Genomic DNA, 15446 nt, shown 5'->3' with positions numbered 1-15446 from the left:
ATTGTGTTGCAGCCCCTTCTGTGTGCATGAAGCTTCAGCTGGGCAGCAAACTGTACAGTCATCACTTTCACAACATAGTTGACGCATTATTATTTAAAAATAAATAAATCACGGATTTTAAATGAATGAATTCATCTAACGTCTTCCACACGGGATGGATAAACTCTGCATTTGTTCACCAGCTCTTCACTCTGTTAGTTTAGACCGTGGCGAATACCCACTTCCTGCCAAACATTCATCAGTTTGTCTGACTGTTTGCCGAGTGTTGGGTTCCCTCACCTCTGCTGCTTTGACCTGCGAAGAAAAGCTGCATCCCTCCAGCGGTTTCCTCTTCTGCTGGACACGACGTTTTATGTTCAGGGTCTCCTCCTCTGTAAGATGAACCCATAAAAGGATCAACAGGTGGCATCATTCTGAAAACCTTCCTGGACAAAGACAAGGCAGCGTGTGTGCAGTCTGGGAGGCAAAACCCAGGGCGAACTAGTGCAGCGGGCACGAGCTGCCGCGTACTAACAGTCCCACATGATCTTATTAAGTGAGACTGGAGAAGTGTACATTTTTAAGTGGAAATGCTCGGTGCGCTCACAGGTGTCCAAATATTGATTCATAGCGTTTTATTATGAGCAGTGAAACATGCCTCAGCACGTAACGAAATTCTTTTATTCTCTCTGAGCTCCTTTAATCACTTTAACTAGCAAAATTTAAACTACTGATAAGAAAACCTTCCTCTCCAAGGTCACACTTTATTTTGAAAATATCTTTTGCAAAATAACCCAATGGCCTTCAGAGCCTGGCATTTATTAGCTCAGCAAATGTTTTTCTAAGTTTCCTGCATCTGCCGGGAGCTTGGAGGATTAATGTGGGAGGCCTTGGGTCTCCTCCTCCTCGTCCTCTGGCAGGAACAAGGAGGAGGCTGAGCCCAGATCTGTAGCCCTGCAGACGCTGCTGGCTGTCACACTCAGCGAGCACACACACGCAGCCCGCTTACACAAACGTTACACAAATACAGACACCGAGTAGCACTCATCTTACACACACAGATGCCGAACACATCACGCACACTTTTCTCTGCAGGTAACGGGAACACAGCGTGCCTGTCGAAACTCAACACCAGCCAACTGCCTGTAATCGCCAGCAGCCTGATCTCGGGAAAGTCTTTAAAAACATGCAGTGCGATGCGCTCAGTGTGCTGTGAGGTTACCTGGCATCTCTGGGCAGGTGAGGACGATGTTGTCTACCTCGAGAGTTTGCTGTGTGGTGGAGAAGTCGTTTCTGCAGGAGAAGGGGACCAAAAAAAACCAAAACATAAATACTTTGGTAACCTCTGGCAAAGCTGGCAGTTCATGTTCTCAGCAAATCCAGATCTTCACTCTGACTTTCAGACATTTTTTTTTTCTGTAAATTGAGAAACTTTAAAAATAATCTTGATCGTGGTGGAGACACCGCAGGCTAAATAATTAACAGGCTGAACACTGAGAGGCTTAACCGGGCTTAAAATAAACACAAACCTCTCACGGAGACTGATAGTGTCTGAAGCTAAAAATCACAAGAAACAGATGCTGCCATAAAAATTAAGTCATTTATGAAGCAATTAATGATAAATATTTACTGATTCCAGGTTTTCTGATGAGAGCACTTACAAAGAGTCTGTTGTACAACTTTGCAAACGGAACGGTTTGGCACTCTGGCTGAAGAAAATTCGTTTTAGGTGTTTGATGGGATATTTACGATGGAGACCGAGCACTAGAGGCATGCAAGTAAAGCTTCCAGAGCCGTTTACATTTGATTTTGTCCCAGTATCTTTGGATGGGACTGTAGTTCTTCATTTTCCCCTCTCATAACCGTCCAACGGCACAAAACAAACAGTCAACAAAAGGCTCCAAGAACTAAACATCTTAGAAATATGCCGAGTTTCATGAGTGCTTCTTCAATGTGCACAATTTCTCCGATCATCAGCTTCACAGGGGTCCAATTTTTTTAATTTTATGTATATATGGGGAGTGTGACACAACCGCTGTAGCTGGTAGCACTTTTAAATGGAATTATGTGACAAAGTAATTCCAACACAGTGTAAAACAGACCATCCAGCAAGTTTGGCTTTCAGTCTGGTATTTTATGGAGGTTGAGATCCTTCTTCATTCAGAAAAACCTCAACACTTCACACCGTTAATGAAACAATAACTGTGAAAAACATGCCCTGAGTAACTTTCCTGGAAAGAGTGTTTCCATCAAACAGTCATGAAACTTAAGCAAAGCAAAAACTGACAAAATGTGCTGAGCACAAAAACAAACAAACAAAAAACCTTTAGAAACAAATGAGAGGATCAACGATCCAGGGCCATGAAATGAGCTCCGGTTAGTTCGGATCAAAGCCTTACCTTTCCTTCAAATCAAGGCTGCTTGAAGATGAAAATCAAGAGAGAAAAACATCTCACTAATGCAATCAAGTCCTGCACTGTAATTCATTTTCTGCAGCTGCAGTTCAATTAAACTTATTTCTCTGCAGCACACTTCCTTTTACACACAGGAAGACTATAAAAGGAACCCGAGCACATCTCTTAGATTCAAATTACTTTCATCTACTGTCAAGAATATCTCATGCTTATCAAGCATCAGCTTAGTTTTATCTAGTTAAGGAACATTTACGCAGCCTGTTTCCCAACAGTGGAATTATAGGGATGTAAAAGCTAAACGGTGGTTTTTCAGAATGACTCCAGTAAGAAGCAGCACTCACTCTGAGGCCGGTAACACGATTCCTGAAGTCATAGCTCAAGCAAATTTCACACATAAACAGCAGTATCGAGCGTGCTGGAGACGTTCGTGATGTGTTTATGGGACCTCGGAGGCGTCCATGCATCCTTTCGATGCAGAGGAGCAGCAGCTGTACTCTGAGCCCCCGCTGACCAAGTGTCCAGACACCCTTCAAAGAAAACTCTGGAGGGTGCTTGTATCCACGGTTCGTGACGACGGGTGAGGGTGGGAAACAACTAAACTGAGAGCTTGGCTTTCATGCTCCACCACCACAGAGAGGTATAGCATCCACATCAGCGCAGATGCTGCAAAAATCTCCTGCTCCCTCCTCTAATCACAAACAAGACCCCGAGATACTTAAACTCCTCTGGCTGAGCCAGCAGCTCCCTCACACTGGGCACTTTTCCGTGGCATCATTTGCCGATGCTCCTCCCAGCCACATCGCTCTCAGCTACAAAGTGAAGCCAAGAGAACTTCATCATCCACAAAAGACCAGAACCGCTCCATCACTGGGCTGCACCAGGAAATTCTGTCACACAGAAGTTATGACCAGAGTCACCGACCAGAGGCAATGTAGAACGAGTCTGAGCCTGTCGGCATCAAAGCAAACCGAGGACTCGTTGTAGCTGCGCAAGAATCAAACATCACGTTACCACAGGCCTGATGCCGCACACTACCACAGCACCCCCCACAGGACACACTCAGGGACGCAGTCCAAAGCCTTCTCTGTATGAAGCGCTCTGAGTGCTCAGGTACAGTAGAAAATGTCTACATCCATTATTTTTTGCTACAGTAATTGAGTGACATGTATGCACATATACAAGAAGACTGCAAAAGGGAGCAGCTATCATCCAGGTGAAACCACTTCACGCAAGTCGAGTTGCCCGAGATTCACAGAATTTACAGAAAAAGTAAAAATGTTGTGTTAAATATCGTTGTCTGGACGATAAAGGTCTTATATCAGGATATGAGATTTGTCATATCGCACAGCCCTATCTCCAAGTAAGCCAGAAAGAAAAAAAAAAAAGGAGAAAAATAAAAAACAAATCTGCAGTTGTACAAGAAGTTGCTCGGACTGGCTCTGTCTCACCTTTGGACTGGTTTCCTTATTGCGGAGGGCAGTTGTGCGTGCTGAAAGTGGCGCCCTTGTATAAAAATTCCTTGTGAAGGTGCAGACGTTAGGCGTGTGGGTCCGTTGGACATGGACGGCACCACGACTGTGAGAGGGCCCTCACTGCAGGAGAGACAGAAAGAACACATTAACCCTTTAACACAAAGACAGAGACACAAAACACGAATTCACTCTGAAAATATTTTTACCCACATTCAGCCCCAAAGATTCTTTAGTGTGCCTGTAGTTTCAAGTAATGAGACTAGGGCTGGGCGATATGGCCTAAAATCAATATCACGATAAATTGAGCAGTTAACCTCGATAACGATAAATGGACGATAACCACCCCAAGTGCCAAAAAAACCAAACGTTTTTTGTTTTTTTTTTTCATTTGATGGGGCTGTGGCAGGCAGCATAGTTCCTCTAGTTATTTTGATAATATTATTCCCCCTAGACCTATTCATTGCAATTATATTATTACCACTTTAAAGGACTGTAAAATGTCACTGAAAATAAATGAAGACAATAGTAGTAAGTACTTTTAGTGGTTAAGATTTATTAACTGAACAAAATAAAAAGTGTAGGATACAATATGTAACCATGCTCTCTAAAAAATGTATATCCCTTGTAAACAAAATAGTTTAATAATAAATATGTTTCACATTGGCTATTCACAAAGTAAACAATGATTGTGCAAATGTAATGCCATCATGGGCAAAGGCCTATCTCTGCTAAGGCCTTGAGGTACTATAACTTGTAAACAAATAATGTCACAAACACAAATGTCAATTGAACACAGAAAAAAGTATAATAAATACTAAGCACTGCCATGTGACTAGTGAAAACTATAAACTCTTAAACAAAAACTTGTGCTGCAGGTGGTGGAAGAGGTTGGTTGTGTTACCTTGACTTGACGCAACAGTCTTTTTGCAGAGTTTAAATTTAACAATTTTTTGATCAATATCATCCTTGTTGAATCCAAAATGTTGCCAAACGATTGATGATGCATTTTTTTTGTTAACAAGTGTCTCCTCTTCCTCCTCCACCAGCTCTACCTCCGTCGCTGCTGCTTCAACATTTAAATCGTCCTCCATTTGTTCACCCGTGTCTCGTCTTGTTGCTGGCAACAAGTGAAGTCAACAACTGTAGTTCTGCTAACAGCCACCTGAGGCTCCACAAGTATCCAACTTTACATGTTTACAGCCCACTACAAGAAACTATTTTAGCCATTATTCACATCACACCAGCTGCCAAAGGGGTTAATTCTATGTTAATGACACACTTATACTTTATTAAGGCTTACAGTCTATCACTGAGGCCTGACTTCATTTCAGAGAATTCAAACCACTGACATGGTCCTTATTAATCAGACTTTGTGCAGTTTGAGACTTTGAGCCTTTTTAAGGGATTTATGGATGCAGGTTTATAACAAACCAAGCTACAATCATCTGATAACCTAATACTCCGCCCTCTGTTGTGGTCACTTCTGACTCCATTGCCTGCAAACAGAGAGCTTATACAAACAGCACGCAGCATACCTGAGCCTTTTAGGTGCCAGCCTGGTCAGAGGCTTCATGTGATTATTCGTCCGGTTTTCATACGTCCTCAAGGAATCCGAGGGAGTGAAGTGCCTAAGAGTGGGAGACTGGAGAGAGGAGACGTATATTATTATTATTACAAAAAAAAAAAAAAAAAAAAAAAAAAAAAAAAAGGAAGCCAGCAGTTTGAGACAAAACAAGATAAACAGTCAGCCTACAGACAAACCAGTAAACCTTAAAGTTTTGCACTTTTGTGAAACCCAATGCAACAAATTTCCTGCCACTGAGAATTACATCACTCGCTTCCAGATCTGAAATGTGAAGCAACACGGAAGTGCCTTTAAACTGCATTCTTTCTAACGACCAGTAGGGGGACAGCAACTCTGGGTTCAGGAAGTTCACCTGTATAGAAGTGTATGGGAAAACCACCCAACATCTCAATTCATTTCTGAGATCAGTAAACAGTCTTCTGATCAGTGCATGATCCAAGCTGCTAGTTTCAAATCTTACTGAATACAGGATAAATATTATTTTGTAAATAAAATGCACCACCAACCAACCGGGTGGATTTGTCAGTATTTTACTGACAAATAGTGCCACAGATAGTGCTGAAGACACTGAAATTTAGAATACAGTTGTGGCAAATCTTTTGAACCTTTTAGTACAAATCTGTGTTCCCAGTCATTTTTTTTTTTTTTAGCAAAAATCAGTCATTTCTCTTAATTTCAATTTTCTTAATGTTCCCTTTTAGCATTTTGGATTCCTGGTCAGAAAAAAAACATTTAAAATGACATCAACAGCAGTTTTAAACTGATTAACAGACAGTGATGCATTTAATTATGATTTCCTGCATTCAACCTCATAGGCTTCATTTAGTTTTGAAACGGGCATAAATGAGCGCTGTTGTAATGAAGACAATGTTACACACAAGTCTCGAAAATTAAAAAACATCCAGTTGACTGCAAGCTCATCCTCGAGAGAATCACTACAGGCCAACGCCCACCAAGAGCTCACATTTTCCCCAACAACATCATCATCAGCTGCCCTTAAAATCGACTCCCACGACGCCCCGGCAGCCTGAGCTCATAGCTCGCCGGGGTCCTTCGGGTGCCACGCCGGGTGCCAAACAGATTCTGGCATCGTCTGCTCCGACTGCAGGACTGATCGAAGAGCACCACGGCCCGCTGGGAGTCCACGCCACCGGCGGGTGGGAGTCAGGAAATGCAACGGGGAGAAGAGAGAGAGAGGGGTAGCTTACCTTTTTCCCCTCAGGGGAGCTCAGCGGCTGCCGGTCCATGTCCTCCACACTCACCACACTCGCACTGAGAGGAAAAGAGGACATGATGAAAAGCATGTTTATTCTCGGCTTTAACATATTTTAACACTCAGCCTGTCAAAGGCTGTTCAATGTGTCCGTGTGGGTATAAAATAACACGTTTGCACTTTAATGGGGACAAAGTGGGTCGTAGGGTTTGACCGATATATTTTCATTACTCCACTATTTGTATTCCTTCATTTTAGCACAGACTGAGCAGAGATAATTAAGAGGCAGACAGAAAATTTATTAGAAGCTATTTAAAAAAAAAAAAAAAGTTTAATCAATGAAAATCTGAAAACATGAGCTTGTTCCAATTTGACGCTTTTGTTCTTTTTAATTTGGGCTACGTCCACACTAATGCGTTTTCAAACAAAAACACATCGTTTTCTCTCGTTTTGGCCTCCCGTCCACACTGAGACGGCGTTTTACCTGAAGAAAAACGCTCTGGAAAACTGATACATTTGAAGATGCACAGTCTTCAAATGTATCAGTTTTCGAGAGTGGACGCACAACTCTGTGAAAACAACTGAAAACGCTAGTGTGGACGAAAACGCTGTTTTCAAATCTATCCGGGCTAGTGTGGACGTAGCCTTGGTGGCTACGTCAATTCTTCCAGGTGTAATCCAACCTGCAACTAACATTTCACCATTTTTTATTTATTACATTTTTAATTTTAAATGGGTGTGTTGTTTTAGGTTGTGGACCTCAACTTTAGACAAGTGATCTCAACACTAAAGGCTGAGTTTATTTTTACTAGATATGCCAACTAATAATAAATGAAGAGAAACTGTTTTTATATCTGGGATGAGATTTGATTTCTGAATCAGCATTGGTAACTTTAAAAAGAAGGAACTTTAAATAAAACTCAAACTCAAATTGTTAGAGCAAGCAGCAATTTTAGATCAAATCTCAGTCCCAGGGATGGGCGTATGATCCCTCAGATGCAGACAGATGGGACTTTTGGCACCCAGTTTGGTTTTCAAATTTGACTAACAAATTTTTCTTCTTTTGCATGCAAAGTGCAAAAAAAAAGGCACAAAATGAACCAAATGTTATCTCAAAACCATGATGGTGGTTTAGTAGAAAACCAAGTCTTGTCTGGAGATCCACAGGAAGCTGCCCCCCCCCCCCAAAAAAAATAAATAAATAAATTTGCCCCATGCCTCCCAGAGGGTCGGCTGGTAAACTAGTCAAAAAATTAACATTTTAGCCGCTGCTATGTTGGTTTTTGGAGCCAGAGGTGACTCTGTTTTGAAGTTAGTCACAAATTTTTTAGGCACTTTAACATTCAGGACCCGCTTTACTGTCCCATTCTTCTTGTTGGTGCTTATGTATTTGTGCCAACTCCCATTCTACCTGCCATCTAACAAGGACTTTGTAGTTTAGCTTAAGTCCTAAAATGACACTAAAGAGGAATGCTTCGTGTTCCTCTTTAGCGTTAGGACAGTATATAGTATACATGGTGGCTGTGTTGTTTTTGGACTACTGCCCATTCAGATTAAGACATTAAAAGAACATCTGCTTGGGTTTTAGAACATTAAGCAATTATTAAATAGAAATTAATCATCAGTTGCTTTGATGTCCTGCTTTTTACATTCCTATTATTGGAAGCCTTTACAAATCTGCGACCCATCCTGGTCGCTGATGTTTAATATTAGCCAACATATCGGTCCAACCCTAGCAGGCGAGGATGTGCACGCACGCAGAGGTTTACAATAGCACACTGCTCAGGTCTGCTGCGCTAAAACACCACTGAACTCATAATCAGTGGGGAATAGGCTGCTCGTCAGCAGCAGGGGTGTCACTGGGGTCTTTTTCCTGTATGTGCAGTGCAGTGCAGCGCTGATGGTGGTGCTGAAAACGAGGGCTGGAGAAGTGCTTACTCATGTCTCCTTTCCTCTTCACAGTCACCAGAAAGAGAAAAGCTCCAGTTGTGCTTGTACCCTCCATCTCGCCTGGTCTCTGATCTATCCAGGGCTTGAATTGAATAATAAATCAGACTCATGTCAGTGCACGGAAACAAGACACAGGCATTAGCTGAAATGACCATTTACAGGATGCCCCGCAATTCACGGGCTGATCCTTTCACCTAGAAGATATGAAAAGCTTGGTAATAATCAGCAAAGACGGGAACCTGCTGCAGCGTGGCGACAACAGGAATACACTCACGTCACTGCAATGAAGTGTGATCAAACAGCAAATTTCTAATCATTTTACAGACTTAATTACTGCGTTAGCATCAATGAGAAAGTGTGACAACGATGCCAATTTGTGTCTCTAAATAAAGATTATTAAACAGATGCCAAATGTGATAACCTGTGACATGAGAGTAGAATTCATTCATTTTACGAGCAACTGGAAACTACATTCAAATCAGTGGGAATAACCTGGAAGTCCTGCAGAAGATGTCTGACATTTCCTCCAACAAACAAAACTGCTTTTAAATGTTTGTACCAAGTCTTGAAGGTTGGAGGTAAAGAGGTTTGTAGTGCGTAAAGACGTCACTGATGTCTGTGAATGTATGAATGAATGTCAGAGGCAGTTTAATGCCTCCAGCTAAGCTTTGCTGTGGATTCATCATCTCAGGATGGACCTTCAGCGGTCACTACATGTGACAGTAAACTCAGCGAGTCTGATGTGTATTACTGACAGAAACATATGCAAGTAGTCTGTTACCGGTGACCTTAACTTGACAGGTTTCATGTGATAAAACACAGTGAGCAGCTGTCCATGCTCTGCATTATCCATGAGTTATGGGGTTAAAATAAACAGCTGCACAATCATATTTAAAATGAATAAAAATCTGTTTTTCCAGGAAGCCTGGCAAACAGAATCTGGGAGGCTTTTCAAAGAGATTTACTGTTCACAGAACACATTTTTAAAAATACAGTACATACTCTGAAAACTGAGTTATAGCTCAAATTTTTCTCAGAAAGGTGGCATTTTGAAAACAAGCGGCTGCTGGTTAGAAAGGTAACCGGCTTAGAGCCATCTTTTATCCTGGAACAGTCACTATATCCTTTAACAAGAAGCTTAAGCCTCAAGCAGCGTCCAGCTTTCTCCACGAAGTCTCATTAAACATGTGAATACCCATATTAAGTTTAAGGGGAACGGAGCTTCTTTTATGTCAGCTGCGCGTTTTTCTTCACCTTTGTGTTTGTTTTGTTAAACTCGCGCCTTCTCTCTGTCATGCTGTGACATGCAACCTTCTTAGGAATTAATACCTTATTTTGGTGTTTGTGTGTCCCTAAACCTCCTCAAGGGAGAAAAATATTTTTAAAATTTGCATATTAGTTTGAATCACTGACCAAAAATAAAAACACCGGAGACAAATACCAATGCAAAAACATCTGCTGGATGTCGCCACAAACGCTTGACTTCCTGTTTCCCCCCAAAAATTAACCGATTTACTTTGAAGCGGATTTCAAAACCACAGCACCCAGCAGGGAATTCAAAAGGTGGAAGAATTTTACTTCAGTAAACCAGGAAAAAACAAACCTAACAGTTATTAAACAGGCTGCATTTCAGCTGATTTATTCCATCTAGGGGATCAGAAAGTGGACAAACTGATGGCATCATGTTAATGCAGGTTATCCGTCTGGCTGCAGGCCCAGCAGCTAAACAATTAGGTCCCCTTGGTTCATACAGGCATGCTTTTTTAAAGCTCTACCGCCAACAAACACTAATTCTGAGGCCACTGCCCCCCAAGTGTCCCGCATAAAACTTGAGGCCAGGATTAGGAGAGACAAGCAGCTGAATATTTTCATCTTGTAAGGAAAAACACTGCTCTATTTTTAGTGACTTATCCATTTTATGGGTCTTTTTAAATGACTAGGGGGGAAAAAGAAGCTAAAATTCAAATGCACATATTACATTACTCTTCCAGAGCTCCCCTGCCTCAGCTGCCTCTCATCTAGTTCAATCCTGCACAAACCTAATTGAGCCTGTTCCTATCTCTTCCAGCTAATAGAGACGACCCCGCACACACACTCTGCAAGCTTCACATTGGCTCCGTCTCCCAGCTTCATAAATCACAACAAATGCCCCAGAAAACAGGGAGTCGAGGCCGTTTCAATTCTTTGAGGTTTACTCCGCTCATTTATCTGGACTGCAGGGGGTCTAACAGTAGATTTCCTGAAGGACAAATCCACGATAGAGGGTTGGGAAGCATCTTTGTCACACAGGAATTATCCAAACAGATGTTTGAGCAGCTGACAGCTTATTATCAATCATAAATGAGCTCAGAGGGACCCTCCTCCCCCCATAATAAACACCCAGTTCAGTCACCTGAAACACTTCAAGCACAGTCCTGAAATCGGTTTCTACAGATCCACAGCATGACATCAAATCCTGGCCTGCAGCTTCAGGGTTACAACGCTTGCAATTCCTCTACTAAGATTGAGATTTTTTTTAAGAACATGACATTTCCCAGATTAAGCAGGAAGGGAGGGAATATTATTCTGATCTTGATTTAAAAAGCCAGGTGGGGTATCGATGCTAACAACTCTATTTTCCTACGTTTACCTGTATTTAGTATTTGCGTTAATTTTTATTTCATTTTGAGTTTGTTTTCAGGCCAGTTGGGCTTCAGTTGATGCCTGCAGATTTTCTCTTTTCAGTTTAGATCTTTTTTTGTTTCTGTGCTAGTTTTAGTCTTTTAAATTACAATATAGGCTATATTTGTATTTAAATAAAAAAAAGAATTACAACAGTTTGTGGGGTAGTTAACTCACAGTCTCAAAAAGCTGCACTAACAGAGATTAAAACTAAAGCTGTTTTTAGTGTAAACAAATGTCTTTGCACTGATCTGAGCACTTTCAAACTTTTTGTTCTACTTCTGCAGCACTTTCTGGATTTCCCATCTGTCAACAGATGCATACCCCAACTCCATTGTTCAGTTGCACAAAAAGCAGGTCAGGGTTTCCACCTGCTTTTAAAAACGCCACCCTGCCCCATCTAAAAGTACCCCCAGCAGGTCGCAGTTAAAAGACTGAAAAACTAACTCAATACAGAAAGACCTGAGAAGCTGCATGAAGGTCCAGGATGAGATAAGAATGAACTGGGAGTCATGAAGGCCCAATCTTAACTTATCTGCAGCCTTCAACATCTCTGGCCATACCAAACTCACTGACAGATTACAGAACTGGTTTGGCATCTCTGACATTTTTTCCCCCCATCATACTAGTGAAAGAAGAAAAGAAAAATTCAGAACTAAAATTAAGGTTGTCATCAGCATCCCTCACATGTGAACAACACTGTTTTCCTCGTATATGTTACCCCAGGACAGTTTCAAAGACAATTTGCATCATTTCTATGCAGATGATACATAGCTGTAATTTATTGTTAATCCAAACAACCTTAAGAGACTCTCCTACCTCAATCACTGGCATTAACGACTGAACGTCTTCAAATTTACTTTTTCTCAATCCTGGCAAAACTGATGTTCTTCTGCCCCCTCGCCAACAAATCATCTACTTAGAACCTTGCTGTCATTTTTAACCAGAAGTGCAAATTTAAAGCTCACATCTCAAGGCTTATCCAGTCTTTGTTTCTTAAATGAATGAAATGAATATCACTAAAATCAGTCCTTTACTGACACCAAATAATCTGAAACTTCCAGTACACGCTTTAATTTTCTCCCATTTCGATTACTGTCTGTTTGACATGCATCTCTCAGTCCTCCTTAGCTCATCTTCAACTGGTCCTTAACACTGTAGCTCGGCTACTAACAAGAACTAAACAATTATTTTATAGGTTAGCTTCTCTTTATTCTTTTGTCCATTGTCTACGGCTTTTGTTCTAATGTGTGTGTGTGTATATCTAACAATGACTGAAACACTGATAATTTACATATATTTGTTAAATATATTTTTAATCCAAACCAAAGCACTTTTTAGCTGAGAGTTTTAAATCATGCTACACAAAATAAAGTTATTATTATATGTTTGTTGTTCCTTGACAGAGTTCTTGAAATGAAATCATTTAAAAACAAATGATCTGGTTTAAATACCATTTTTGGCTCAAGCTTAAATGAACTTGCCACATTGTTTATGGGAGTTTGACTGAGGATTCAGAGAAGAGCTAAAGATGAACGACGTTAATCATCTTATTTTAATCACTGTTGGAAGCCAGTTGAGTTTGAATTTTGATTGATTGCAAAGCTTTAATCGAAACAGTAATAAGGTTTTCCCTGTAAACAGAAAATGTTGCTGCCTCCCAAAGATAAAGGAAAATCACCAGCAGGGTGCTTTTTGACCTCATTTACTTCAAAACAAGGCCTTTTTTGTTCATCAACGTCCCCAAAAGCTGGAAAAATCCACTTTTTTCAGCACATATTTCTGTTTAACAAAAAGGTAGCTCAGACCAACTGCGCTTGCAGGTGTAATATCCCAAGCCCAGTAAAACATGACCAATCAGCCCCTGAATGCCCACGAGCCAAGAAAAACAATGCCCCAAGCCTGCGGGACTAAAATGTGATTTTTGGCTTTTATGAAATGTTCTCCTAACTCTCAACAATCGACCAAAATAAACTTGCTGAGTCTATCTGAATTTTATTATTCACTAATGTAATTATCCCTTTTAAACCTCAGTCTTTTCAATGAGAAAAAGATAACAGCAAACCTCACGGGCCATATGTAACATACTGGATGGGCTGAACAATACATAAATAAATGCCCCCAATAATAACAACAAAAAGATATACGTTTTATTTTTTGTTCCAGGGTAAAAAAAAAGAAAAAAGAAAAAAAAAGGGCTGCTTCATGAGGAGACAGCTTAACTGCTTGGCACCACCTTCAGATAAAATCTGTTTTGTGTGGTTTTCAGAAAGCCGGTGAGCAAGGCATTAACCGACATATGTAAACCACCTGGCTGTGAGTGACGGGAGCCCTTCAGAGTTCAATTTTCAATCTGAATTTAAGCTGAAGGGCAGAGAGAAAGCACGGTGGGTTAATGTTTACATTTTTTTAATGTTACAGTTAGCATGCTAACATCTTGGGCTGGTGTTACCCTGCTAGGTTGGGCGCTGCGTGTGTCATTTTCGCCGCTTTTCTGTGTGTCACTCGGGTGTTTTTGCATCTTTCTCCTGTTGTATTAACGTGTTGTTAGAGCTAGCTGCCAAGCAGAGACAGGAAGGCCTGTCGCTGAACACTGCAAACCCAGCTAACGTCAGCGCTAACGAGGGGGTCGCTAGCTCAGACTGTGCAAGCCCAGAGTCCAGTAAAGCCCGCAGAACTGAACCGAATCGGACTGGACTGCACGTGTCTCAACTTCCCCCTCTGGGCCCCGAAGTGTGTCTGTGCCCGCGGCCTCGCAGCGCTCAGTTCAACCCCGTGTGTGTGAGGATAAATGTGTTTAAACAGCGAGCTAATGCTAGCCATAACTCGCTGGTGTTCCACACGTAATTTGGACCGATGGTGTTCAACGCCAGAGCGGCCAGAACCTGCCTCTGTGTGTGGGTAAAAAAGCTGCTGGGCGGCCGGAGCACGGAGCAGAGTGTCACGGCTTACCTTCAAAGAAAAAGCTCTTATTGTGGGCCATGTTTAGTCCATGATCCTCCTCGGATGATAGTGTTGCTCATCAGCGCACTCAATAGAGCAGATATGTTGCTGCCTACAATCAGCTCGGAGTTCAGGCTGCAGAAATTCACCTCGGTGCCGGAAGTGTGCGTAAATGCTTTCAAAATAAAATATTCTAAACAAAATGGAATATAGTCACCACGGTGTACTAGGTATAAATAAATACACGATTCCGTAAAAAGGATGCGAATTTCACAAAAAACAACTTTTGTTTCTGTGGAAAAAAAACCTCACATCGTTCAAGCTTAAAGTTGTAAATTTACAGAATAAAAAAGAAATTCACGAGAAAACACGAGAAAAGTTCTTTTAAATTAAAAAAAAGTTAAAGAAGTACATTTAGCAGAAAAAAATACATATTTATGAGATAACATTAATTTTTTTAAAATCAGTTTTGTAAATTTACAAAAAAGTGCCAAAGTCATGACAAAAAAAATTAGAATAAATTTGTAAATTTAGAAGATAAAAAGTGTAAAATTCAGCAGGAAAACACTAACAATTTGTACGATTAAAGCTGTAAATTTACAATAAAACAAAAACAAACAAACCCCAAAACATTTAGGGTTATTGAGGACAAACGGTGTAATTTTACAATGAAAACATTACATTTTCCACTGAAGCTGTGGAAACACATTTCCAAAAACACCACACAAATTGATCAATTTTCCACCCAACGTTCACCAATGTTACCCTGGCCAGCCACCAAGAGTTCTCATAATAATAATAGATTGGATTTATATAGCGCTTTTCAAGGCACCCAAAGCGCTTTACAATGCCACTATTCATTCACTCTCGCATTCATACACTGGTGGAGGCAAGCTACGGTTGTAGCCACAGCTGCCCTGGGGCAGACTGACAGAAGCGAGGCTGCCATTTCGCGCCATCGGCCCCTCTGGCCAGCACCAGTAGGCAAGTAGGGTAAAGTGTCTTGCCCAAGGACACAACGACCAGGACAGAGAGCCCAGGGATAGAACCGGCGACCTTCCGGTTACAGATACGCTTCCCGCAGTGCTTCCCGCGACCGCAGTGTCATGAAAAAAACACTTTTTCTTTCTTTCTTAATGTGACAGAGATTAGTTCCTGGATAGTTTTTAAAGCTCTCTGTCTTCTTTTACTACCAAGGAAGAGAGAATTTCTGAGTTTCAAAAATCTTT

The 15446-nt window shown here is 41.2% G+C and overlaps 1 protein-coding gene across 2 annotated transcripts in view; it reads right to left on the bottom strand.

Annotated features, from left to right (window-relative positions):
- senp6a (SUMO specific peptidase 6a) overlaps window positions 1-14393 on the bottom strand; it is a 29792-nt gene extending 15399 nt beyond the window's left edge. The window contains exons 1-7 of one of the 2 annotated variants that reach the window (XM_026194821.1): window positions 14227-14393; window positions 8602-8695; window positions 6659-6722; window positions 5401-5507; window positions 3842-3985; window positions 1202-1272; window positions 280-371 (exon numbers count right to left, since the gene is read on the bottom strand). In XM_026194821.1, coding sequence (XP_026050606.1) covers window positions 280-371; window positions 1202-1272; window positions 3842-3985; window positions 5401-5507; window positions 6659-6722; window positions 8602-8695; window positions 14227-14257 — 603 coding nt within the window. In that variant the 5' untranslated portion in view covers window positions 14258-14393. The remainder of the gene's footprint in view (window positions 1-279; window positions 372-1201; window positions 1273-3841; window positions 3986-5400; window positions 5508-6658; window positions 6723-8601; window positions 8696-14226) is intronic. The other variant, XM_026194822.1, reaches the window with a different exon arrangement.
- Window positions 14394-15446: the final 1053 nt, after the last annotated feature.

The sequence above is a fragment of the Astatotilapia calliptera genome, chromosome 15, assembly GCF_900246225.1.
Source record: "Astatotilapia calliptera chromosome 15, fAstCal1.2, whole genome shotgun sequence".
NCBI classification, from domain to species: Eukaryota; Metazoa; Chordata; class Actinopteri; order Cichliformes; family Cichlidae; genus Astatotilapia; species Astatotilapia calliptera.
The sequence above is the reverse complement of the archived record's forward strand: the minus strand, read 5'-3'. Positions and strand labels throughout refer to the sequence as shown.